The sequence below is a fragment of the Gobius niger genome, assembly GCF_951799975.1.
Source record: "Gobius niger genome assembly, chromosome: 9".
NCBI lineage: Eukaryota > Metazoa > Chordata > Actinopteri > Gobiiformes > Gobiidae > Gobius > Gobius niger.
In genome coordinates, this window is record NC_136860.1 from 16,679,127 (window position 1) to 16,690,563 (window position 11,437).

Here is an 11,437-nt window from a genome sequence, read left to right on the forward strand (position 1 = left end):
AGGAGTGGAGCATAAAGCCGCTGAAAATAGACACAACAAATACAGTTATTCTTAAATGGGGCTTAAATATGACTTCTGTGCTTAAGACGTGGTAATGGGGGCTAATGGGGTGTGCGCTGTCGCAGACTCAAATCCTCTGTTTCCGTCACACTGGAGAGATTAACAGCGTTCCACCGGGACACTAATGACAAATGGTGTGTTTGGGGCCTGCTGGGAACCAAAAGTCTGTTGAGGATGACTTTCACAAATAGTTCAAGTTGGTATAGGAGCTTTATGGCACATGAAATGTATGCAACACGGCTACAGATTGTCTGCTGCCTAATCACATCCACATGAACAACCTTTTCCGTGAAGATGTCCATAGATTGAAAAACATTGCCTTTTTGCTGCAGTATCCCTGGAGCTCATGGGACAACTGCAGCCACATCAGTAGTCATTACAGAAGTGTTATGGCACATGGGATGCTGTTGAGATTGGAGACGGAACCTATGCAGATTTGTGAGTGTATTTGTCCGCACAAACTCAGAACCAAGACCTTGTCTGCTGTTCCCACAAGGATGCACAAGCTCAGGAGAATAGTCACTGACAGGGGCATTCCCTGACTACTAATGGTAGTCTACAAATAGTATTTAAAGTCACTTTTATGTTTTATGACACCATTTCTAAAGTTTGTAATACTGCATGTTGTTTCATTATCACTATCACTATATGATCAGAAAAAAGGTTTGTGGAGTAGAGATGGGTAGAGTAGTAGTAAGTAGCTTTAGAGTAAGTTTGAAATAATTTTACTCAAGTAGATGTAAAACGTAGTGGCCCAAATATACTCAAGAGTAAATGTTACTTGAGTAGTGTGAGTAGCCTACTGAGTAACTGTTTGAGCGTAAAAGCCGGATTCAGGTTTCAATAGTGACATAAATTATGATAAATTACATGAAATAGCCTAATGTGAAAATTAAATTGTACCATGAAAAACATCCAAAGAAATCATTATAAAGATTTAATTAAACAAAATACAAAACACATCTATTTTACGCCTTTAAATGAAGATTTGCCACTTAATGCATGCACCTCTTGGCGACCAGGCAAAGTTGTTAAAGTAAGTTGACTCTCTTACTTTTACAGCAGACATCAGCATCCCAGTGACTGCAGAGAGAAACGTAAAGTTCAATTTGAAAGTGAAGTTGGGCGCAGAAATAAAACACCACCTCATCTGGACTAATTGCGCTAATTGCGTTGAAGCGACTGTCGTGACGGCATTGTGTTTATTTGTGACACTTTTAATCATTATACGGCAAACTCTCCGCAAAGCTTGAGCGCGGTTGCTAGGTAACCTGGCGCCCAAACAAACTCGAGGTCGTGTAGGAGGCGCTGCGAGAATTTAGAGATAACTTCTCAAACTAAACGCTTCGTATATTAATTCCCTTCACATATATTTTAATTTAAGGATTTCTTGGGTTTGCCAATGGCGGCCAAAAAGAAGGAGGCCAGTTTGCAGGTTTGTACAGCCGTCTACATGGGCATATCGACCACATGAAATAGAATTCGTTTTTTTTTTATGTTTTGCAATTGTTTATTTCTATTTAGGTGTCCTTAATCAACCAGGAACAATGGGAAGAAATGCTTGCAATCAAAGGTTTAACAGGTAAGCTAAGAGTTAATGAGAGGGGAGGAACAAAAGGTAAAGTTTAACTAACTAAAAACAGGATTACAGTAGTTCAGTCTCTGCAGTTAAAAGCGCGCTGCTGCCCTCTTGTGTTCATTCTGGGTAAAGCAGCCTCCTTGTCTTTCTCGTGGTCTGTAGTTGTGGATGTGTATCAACAGTGGTGTGGCCCATGTCGAGCAGTGATAAGTCTGCTGAGGAAAATAAAGAATGAATTGGGAGACGACCTTTTGCATTTTGCCACAGTAAGTTTAGCTGCAAAATCATTATTTATATATATGTATAAAACATGGACTCAAACATTTTTTTTGCAGGCTGAAGCAGACAGCATTGACACTTTGGAAAGATATCGAGGAAAATGTGAACCCACCTTCTTGTTTTATGGGGTGTGTAATATTCAAATATCTTTATCTAAAATAATCGATAATAGTAATAATAATTAATGGCAAGGTAAGGTTAAAAGAAGTGAGTGTTGTTGTTTTTTTGCTTCGTCATTTGGCTCACTTAAATGTTTCTACAATTATAGGACTTATAAAAGTAAACATTTCTTTGTCATCTTTGAGCCAATGTTCAATGCATTCTGAATGTCACGGACAGGGCGGTGAGCTGGTGGCCGTGCTGCGAGGGGCCAATGCTCCTCTGCTTCAGAAGATAATTGTCGAAGAACTTGCCAAGGAGAAGACAGTCCTAGAGCAAAATGGAGAGCGAAGGGTGGTAAGGACAAAAGAAACCTGGACATACTATGCATATTCAGTCATTTATTCATCTTCTTATTCGATGTCTGGTATAAAATTGACAATATAACAACAAGTCAGTCAGTGTCAGCAACATGATGCTGCAGAGACAAACCCCAGCTCATCTTCATGGGGATGTTGATGTCCATTTTTAAATCCATTTTTGATGACCTGCGAAAATAGCATCTGTGTATAGCTGGTCATTAGGAGCATGTTTTGCATTGTTGGCAACAGTATAATCCACAATGTTACGCAGTGTGCCTTTAAAATCAGTTCTTTGCGCAACAGTTTCAAAACTGGACTGATGTGATCGTATATCTGTTGTAGTAAGTACCCTTGCAGCAGCATTTTGGATTAATTGTAGTTGTTTTATAGCATTTATAGGGAGAGCAGTTATAAGGCCAGTTAAAAGGCCATTACAATAAGCTATTCTGCTTGAAATAAAGGCGTGAATTTGTTTTGTTTTTTAGGTAGTTTAGAATGAGCAGAGTCTGGTTATGTTTGGTTAGGCTTGTTGTGTCCTTTGGCAACATACTTCACTCACCTTGCCTATGTGAGTGAATCATTGATGGGGCTGTCAGAGGGGCAGATTGGTGGCATTGCCTGTGTCAGTACCGCAGACCAGCTGTGGTTACAATAGTAGCTTGCGACCGAGCAGTATGAAGAATGACTAGCGTGTAGGGCTTTGAGAAGCTTGTCAAATCAAGTGTAAGCCTTTTTATTGTATTATCTCTTTTTTTTATTAAACTATAATGAAGAAACTTGTTTAAAACCTGCATGTGTTCATCAGATTAAAGATGAAGGCCTTGATGAAGATCCAAAAGAGGAGGAGCCCTCAACACAGTCTGAAACTGAGGAAAACCTTATCGGTACGGTTTGGTCTTTCTAACCTCTCCTGCTTTAACCATCACACTTATTTGCATTCAGAATCATTAGTGGTAATCGTTCAAGCTGCTCTCCTCTGCTTTAGTGCCTGCCAGTAAATCCTGCACGGTTGCCATCATCAAACCAGATGCTGTGGCTCATGGCAAGGCAAATGAGATCATTATGAAGGTACACAGGGACCAGCTCTGCACACTGTCTGCACATTTCTGCTGACATCAATTAAAGCGGCTGTTATTATTCCCCCGTCTAGATCCAAGACGTTGGTTTCGAGATCCTAGTCCATGAGGAGCGCACACTGACCGAGATTGAGGCTGGAGATTTCTACCAGCACAAAGCACAAGAGGTATTGCCTGGAAACAAGGAGAATACATTAGGGGATTAAACAGCATACACTGCATATAGTGAAGGAGCAAACGCTCTGAAGACAGTTGGCATTTTACAAACTGGATACGAGTCGAGTCAAACTAAGGTGTTATGCGAGTTTTACTCTGAGCCCTTGACATTTTGGAAAGCAGGGAGCAGCTTGTGCACAATCATTTCATTTAGCCGCAGCACATCGCACGTCCATCTGCATTTTTCACAGGGCTCAAAATAGAGCTGCTGTGTAAGCTGCTTTTTCCTGCGTGTCAGGCTCTTGTGATGAGAGTTAATGGTTACGAATTCTGAATACAAATTTAACAATAACACATGGACATGAAAAGCAATTACACAAATTATATTTAGGTTGTGTGTGCAGCATGTCCACAATTCTGTATGAGGAGAGAAACACTGATTTAAAAGAATTTTTCTCTGCTCTGTTTTATGCAGGTGTTATTGCTCTACACTTTCAGAGAACAGAGCATTTGCCAAACATCCGAACACTTTCTTGACCAAGGTAGTCAGGGTAGATTAATGTTTGTAGTTAAAGAGGACATGAAGGCTGCTGTAGGAAAGGGGGATGCGGAGGGTATAGTGAGACAGAGGCGAATGATTCACCACTGCTATCTCTCGAGGGAACAGCCGAAGGAAGCGGATAAGAAAAACCAAAGGCTTATTGTTTACACCGTGGCTCCCCTTCATAATTTAAACATGCTCTGTCTTTCTGTTTGTGCCCATGTCTTCGTGTGGTGTTCAGGCGTGCTTTGAAGACTTGGTTCAGTTCATGTCCAGCGGTCCCTTGCACGTGCTCGTCCTGTCACACCCTGACAGCCCTGCTAACACTGTCAGTGCATGGCTTGACTTCATTGGCCCCGCAGATATCGAGGAAGCCAGGAGAGACAAGCCAGAAAGGTTAGTTTATGTTAATGCCAGGCACACGTAGGCTGCATAGTTTGACACACAGTAGTGTCTAATTATTTACTCAAGATATAGTTAATTTTTTATAGTTAACGTTTTTCATACCAAAAATAACATTTCACTTTCCAAATATTATTTGTAGACAAAGCAGACAGATTTAACCCCGAACCCAGTCTTTCTAGAACAGTGGTGTCTCGTTTGGGTCGAGGGCCGAAATTCAGCCCCAACTGCGGGTTGCCCTCTGCATATATTGTAAAGGACTGTGGCCTCATAAATAATAACATCTTACACTTATTGCACTTTATCAGCCTGTGTCACATGTTTCTGTAAAGTCATTATTCATTCACACCACACTCAATGGCAGTAAGTCACCATTGTAGCCACAGCCGCCCTGGGGCAGACTTACCATTTACCACATGGCTGTAATATGCTGTTTATATCCTGATCTCTTATTATGTCAGCATCCTCTGCTGGACACCTATGGAATTCTTTCCTTTTTTAAATTTAAGCTGCCCCCTAGTGACTGGAGTGAGCAAACTGGATATTTTGTTAAAAATCCACAACTCCGCACAGGAATGAACTAGTAGAGACTTACTTTTTTCTTTTTTTTACATGCTCAGGAATTCATGCTCCTTAAAGGGCCATATTAAATCATCTTGCGGACCTTGACCTTGACACATGTGTTCTAGAAGGTCTAAAGCAGGTCTACGTAGCCAAACATAGATAAAATCTGTTTTAAATCAATGAGTCTGTGTTTCGTGACTCTTGGTACTTGAGCTTCTTCAGGCGGTACTCAGGGACATCTGCAATTATAGACTCATTTTAATCAGAGATCATTTATTTTCTGCTTTATTAACACATTTAAGTAAGGTTTTTTCTGGTTTATATATTGTTTACACTTGAACTTAATTTAGTCCAAATCAGATCTATTTTGAATCTGTTTTTGTCTGATTTGATCTGAACTCATTCCTGGTCATACTTGGAAGGTCAAATATTTCATGAGGTGGTGGAACGACTTTTCTGAATTAAAGTCTTGACAATGTCAATCCCAATAGAAGAGGTCAATATACCAAGTGTAGAAACCACACTACAATTTGAGAACAACTGTTTTACCCTTAGTCATGCAGAGGGACATGTTTTTGCATACTTGATTGGAACCGTATGCACAACCCTGGTCCAAAAGCTGTAAAAAACCCAAATGAACAGCACATTCTGGCCCATTGCACCAGACACACCCAAATATTCCACCTCTCTCTTGGTCGAGCACCAGCCGAGCCACCATCTGCTTCCCTCTCCTTTTCCCCTCGGCTCCCTGCAGCTTACGGGCACAGTACGGCACACAGACTCTGTACAACGCGGTGCACGGCAGCGAGGACAGTGACCAGGCCGGCAGGGAGCTCGCCTTTCTCTTCCCCAACTTCAGGACGGCCACAGCCCCGGAGAAGGATGGGGAGGAAGAGCCTGTGGAGAGGACACTGGCGCTTATCCGGCCTGACGTAGCCCGGGAGAGCAGGGGTAGGGCAAGTGCCATGTGCATCCAAAACAACTACAGGCAGACATAAGCAAAGGTGTTGTGTGTGGGAAATGAATAGCTGTGGGAGTAAATAGAGGTGAAGAATATTGTTTATATGCAAGTAAAAATGATTTAAGCACTCTTTAAACAGATACATCACAGTGCTACATCTACTACAACAGCCAATAATGCACAAGAGGCCATAACTAGTATCACTATTAGTGCTGCTCCACAATTCAAAGTTTACTCAACAAAAATGGAAATATCTTGGTGAATTCTACTAAGTTTGATTTCTGTTACAAAAAATATTTACAGATCAAATCCTCAATGCAATCCATGAGGCCGGCTTTACCGTGACTTTTCACAGGGAGGTGACGCTGAAAGAGGAGCAGGTTAGACAGTTTTATGCCCAACAAGTCGATGAAAGCTACTTTTCTGCACTGCTCAAAACTATGACCAGGTAAGATTTGTTACTCATTTGCATGCGGAAGATTGAAAAGAAAACAATCAATGAATGAAGATTATTTGCCACTATTTCTTTAAGTGGACCTGTGCTAGCCTTGGTCCTGGCCAAAGTTGACGCTGTCCAACACTGGAAAACTATGCTTGGTCCTCCCAATGTTGCTGAAGCCAAAGATGAAAACCCATTGTGGTGAGTCTTCCTCTAATGTATTACTTTCAAATTAGTCCACAGAGGTCAGTGAGGGATCGCTAATGAAGAAAGGAGCTGGTGTAACGCTGACAGCTCTTACTACGAAGAGTCATCTCTTGACCTCTTTTCTCAGTGAATTACACACATGGCATTGTGAAGTAAAGAAAGCCTTTTGTAAAAATCACACTTCTTTGTCCGATTGTAGTGCAGCTCTTCGAAAAGACGCATCTTTCTATGCCTGGATCTTTCATTGATCACATATTTTTGAGGCTTCCCGACAGTTTCCGGGAAATGACTATGTGAAGTAGACACACACAGAGACTGAGTGCGAGCGGTTGGAGAAGTGCAGTAAATTACAGCCCTTACCTGAAAATGGCTGGAAAACCATCAGATCACATGCTGACTTCAGTGTCCCCCACGCTTCAGTCTGAGGGCCCGCTTCTGTGTGGAGAACGAGCCCATCAACCAGCTCCACGGCAGCGCCAGCAGAGTGGACGCGCGGCGGGAGATCGGCTTTTTCTTTCCCAGACAGCGCACTCTGGCCGTGATCAAACCAGACGCCGCGGAGGAGCATAAAGGTTGGAAGAACTGATGCAATCTACTTTCAGACATTTCTGTCCCTGACCGAGTTAAAGAAGTCCTTATAGGAAGGCCCCAACCAAATATTTATTTTGAAGATAACAGATGTAATGTTACAAACTACAAACTCTTTTATTTTGTTTTTTATCTTGCTATGTTTTACACTACCCTGTTCTTTTGTTCACTTTACCAGATGAGATTTTGGAGGAAATTCAGAGACAAGGTTTTATAATTAATGATCAGAAGGAGACCTTTTTGTCCAAGGAAGTTGCTGAGGAGTTCTACTCGGAGCACAGGGAAAAGTCGTTCTTCAATCAGCTGGTCCAGTTCATTTCTAGGTTAGTCTTTAACATCAGAGAACCATTCCTTATAGGCCAAAGGTAGGGCTGGGCACCGTTGCATTTGTTTCAATACCGGTAGTTTAGTGATACTTGGTTTCTGATACTGATACCTGAATGATACTTTTCCCAATACCTATACTCAAATATCTGTCATCTAGAACCAGAAAACAGAACAATAATGTGTGGAAGATTTACAATATCGGGTTCCAATGTCAGGAAATGTGTGAAAAATGGGGAATAATCTGGGCAAAAATAACATTAAAAAAAAATGGAAATAGGGAAAATATAAGTAAAAAAGAATGAGCAAAGATTTTCAGGAAACAATTAGGTAAAAAAAAGAATAGGAAATTGGGCAAAAATGGGGGGGGGGGGGATGGGAAAAAGTCATTTATTTGAGCTGACCTCCGACAGCAAGAAAACTGGATCTAAAGATATACAAGGTTTTTTCCGTACCTGCTTTCGATACTTTCATTTTTTAGATATCAGTCGTGTCTAAACTTTTTTTCCAATATCATTTAACGGTACCCAGCCCTAGCCAGAGGTGGGCAAACTGCAGCCTAGAAAGAAATTTTGTCCACCCTAACCCTAACCCTCTCTTCATAATTTATATATATTTGTTGGGCATTTTCCACACCAAATTGTGTGGCGTTGTATCATTACGTTGTACATAACCAAACTGCTCAGTCAATGCGGCTCGAATGAAAAGGAGCACAGAAGAGCAATCTTATGATTTCTGCCTCTTTGTTAACTGTACAATCACTTGACTGATCAGTTCTGTTATTTTGTCTGTTTACAATTACAATTATTGTATATTTACAATGACCATCAAGCGAGTTCCAGGTATATTTTTGTACATTTTGCAATGGGAGAAAGTTGAGCAGGTTCAAGATATCGTTGGTTCAGCCCTCTAAGCCAATTCAGTTTACTGATGTGGCCCCTTGTAAAAAATAATGACCCACCCCGCTAAGTATTTTTTCCCAATATAGTGTTCACAGTTGGTTGGCAAAGGCACCTATAAACACTGCCAACTTAGGGCCTTGTAATCAACCACTGCATAAATATTACATGCAGGGTTGTTGTTTCCGTAAAGAAATCAGTTTGTTCTCCGCGATCAGCACTCTGAACTGATACGTTTGAGGGCCCTGTTTAGACCCGTCCAAAACGGAGTCACTAAAGGACAATTGCGGCAGATATAAAAGAGATTTGCTGCCTTGCTTCTCGGCCGCTGAAAGTTTAATCACCTCTTGAAACAGAAAGCCTTGTTTTATTCAAATCCAAGCTTGTGGTTAATAAGACGATTTCAGTGTTATTCATGGTTCCATTCACGGTCGAGATTTAGGAGATGCCTTTTATTCATGGTACCCTCAATGCAGCTATCCAGACAGTAAGCGGTGAAAGATTAGTATAGCAGGGCACTTCTGCAGAATACGTCTCATAGCCCGGCTCTTAATCTAAACTTAAGCCCCGCACATAATCTCCAGTCTCTTTTCTTTTGACTACCTGTAGTTAAAACAAAGCAAGTAACATCTCCGTTTAGGCTGAGGGGAAGCAAACCCACTCACAATAAAGAGTTTTTTTTAATGGATTCTACCAGGGTTATACGGGCGGCACGGTAGCGCAGCGGTTAGCGCCTCCGCTTCACAGCTAGAAGGTCCCGGGTTCGACTCCCACCAAGGACGGGGCCTTTCTGTGTGGAGTTTGCATGTTCTCCCCGTGTCTGCGTAGGTTTCCTCCGGGTACTCCGGTTTCCCCTACCACTAAAAACATGTACAATAGGTGAATCCTCCAGCCAGGTGATTCTGACCATCAGCCTGGCTCCACATCATGGAGATGGGTCCCCGGGCGCGGCACGGCCGTCGACCACTGCTCCTTACGGGTTGCCCCAGCGGCATCGAAGGATGGGTTAAATGCAGAGGACAAATTTCCCTACGGGGACAATAAAGTTAACAAACAAACAAACAAACATACAGGCAGCAGCAAGTCCAGTTTAATGCTTTTTCATGACATTGAAGGCCTTCATTTTGGCGCAATTAATTTAATGACTTAATGCTTTTCAAAGCCCAGTGGAAACCCTGTTTTCACCAACACAACTCCCCCTGTAAAAAGCCTGTATTTTATTCTTTATCTTGGGTGAACTGGCTTCATAATGCTACCTAGCTCAGGTGACTCATTGGTCCCTGTTGGTTTTGTTTCAGTGCTCCCTGTGTGCTGCTCGTACTCTCTAAAGAGAATGCGGTGGAGGATTGGAGGGCAGCGATGGGCCCCACAGACCCGGACAAAGCCAAGGAGACGTCCCCAGATTTGCTAAGGGCCCGATTCGGCTCCGACATCTTACACAATGCGGTCCATGGCTCCTCCAGCGAAGAGCAGGCGCACAGGGAGATACAGCTAATGTTTGGAGACCGGAGCTCAGAGCAAGTGACCAGCAGTGAGGGGGAAATGGCTGGATTCGCTTTAGGTACAAACTTCTTTTTTTTTTTAATCACCAAATATGTTTTTGTATTCTTGTTTTGGGAAAATATGTCAAGATCAATTTTGTTTTTCAGTAAAAGAGCAAAGCAACGCTACAGACGCAGGAATGACAAGTTCTTCTGGACAAATGTCTGAATATGAAGGTATTTGTCATATTTTGTAGAAATGGTCATGGTTTGGAAAAGTTTTTTTAAGTCCTCAATTATTTTGGACAACCGGGCTCTGGTTTTGTATGGACTGGACTCAACAAAACACTTGGATCTTAGAACAAAGCAGAATGACTCCAAAAACAACAGCAATTAACAAGAGATGTGATGCAGTGGGGGTAAATCGGGCACTGATATGATCAAAACGAGCCCAGTAATGGTGTCTGGAATTCAAAAATGTCATGACATGAACAACGGGGGCACCAGTTCTTAAGAGAGACTGAATTTACTCAAACTGGTTTACTCAAATAGGCATGAAGGAAACACCACACAACTAAAATGGCGAAAAAGTCAGAAAAGTTGGTAATAATAGTGGTTATTTAAACTAAAGGAACTCCTATCGTTTACCTGTTACACTATTCAAATCCAAAAAGGCCATAACGGAGCATTATTTGCAGCAGTAGTGACAGTCTATTGGTTATGTGGCTTCAGAAAAAACACCCCGCAACGATTTACAGTAGATTGCTGTGATGATGAGGTTGTGTTTTCCAGATTTATAGGACAGTGAGGCCACTCATCTTCATAATGTCACAGGCAGCGGCTGAAACACTCATTGAAACCGCTCAGTATCTGTGTGTAAAAAATGAAGAGGATTTTTATGAAGGGGAACAGCTGCCGAGGCTGAGCACTATTTCACTGAAGATTCCCTATTGGCGAGGATCATTCCCCCTTTACTTAAGCGCAAATAGGTTTTACTGATGAGAAATGAGAGCTGAATGTAAATGTCTCTACTGTACGTGGGCGGTAGGAAGGAACTGTACACACGAAAAAGTTTTGCAAATTGGCTGAATATTCTTGCTATCATCTTGAAAAAAATATTAATCTTGTAATGTCTGATTTGTTGTCAGTATTATGTGGCAAAATGATCCCCCTAATCCTCACTTAATTACCGTTTGTTTAGTTAATTACAGTGTAATTGTTGAAGCTTTCTCCACACAGGTCTTCCTCCGGACTTGAATCTCTACAGCACAGAGACAGAAACGCAAGAAAGTGATGACCCAGACCAATAAAACAATAGATCTGTGTACAGTTCTCTCTTAACACAACAGAAACACTAACCGAATCATGCAATAAAGGTTGTAATAAAATACTCTACAGAGGTTTGAGGTGGTTTTAATGC

At 41.7% G+C, this 11,437-nt stretch overlaps 1 protein-coding gene across 1 annotated transcript; it reads left to right on the top strand.

The window, feature by feature from the left end:
* Window positions 1–1,408: 1,408 nt before the first annotated feature.
* LOC306968043 (thioredoxin domain-containing protein 6-like) lies at window positions 1,409–11,388 on the top strand. Its single transcript, XM_079563284.1, has 17 exons — window positions 1,409–1,495; window positions 1,585–1,642; window positions 1,802–1,905; window positions 1,975–2,046; window positions 2,258–2,374; window positions 3,185–3,263; window positions 3,365–3,447; window positions 3,530–3,622; window positions 4,394–4,548; window positions 5,873–6,069; window positions 6,383–6,527; window positions 6,612–6,719; window positions 7,146–7,297; window positions 7,492–7,636; window positions 9,835–10,097; window positions 10,186–10,254; window positions 11,257–11,388. The coding sequence occupies exons 1-17, from the start codon at window positions 1,463–1,465 to the stop codon at window positions 11,325–11,327; spliced, it is 1,944 nt and encodes a 647-aa protein (XP_079419410.1). The 5' UTR covers window positions 1,409–1,462; the 3' UTR covers window positions 11,328–11,388.
* Window positions 11,389–11,437: the final 49 nt, after the last annotated feature.

What these genes read in the sequence shown, in the direction of transcription:
- LOC306968043 (XM_079563284.1), top strand. Translation starts at nt 1,463, where the DNA reads ATGGCGGCCAAAAAGAAGGAGGCCAGTTTGCAG. An exon ending in ACCTTTTGCATTTTGCCACA is followed by an intron (nt 1,906 to 1,974) that starts GTAAGTTTAGCT and finishes TTTTTTTTGCAG; the next exon opens with GCTGAAGCAGACAGCATTGA. An exon ending in AAAATGGAGAGCGAAGGGTG is followed by an intron (nt 2,375 to 3,184) that starts GTAAGGACAAAA and finishes TGTGTTCATCAG; the next exon opens with ATTAAAGATGAAGGCCTTGA.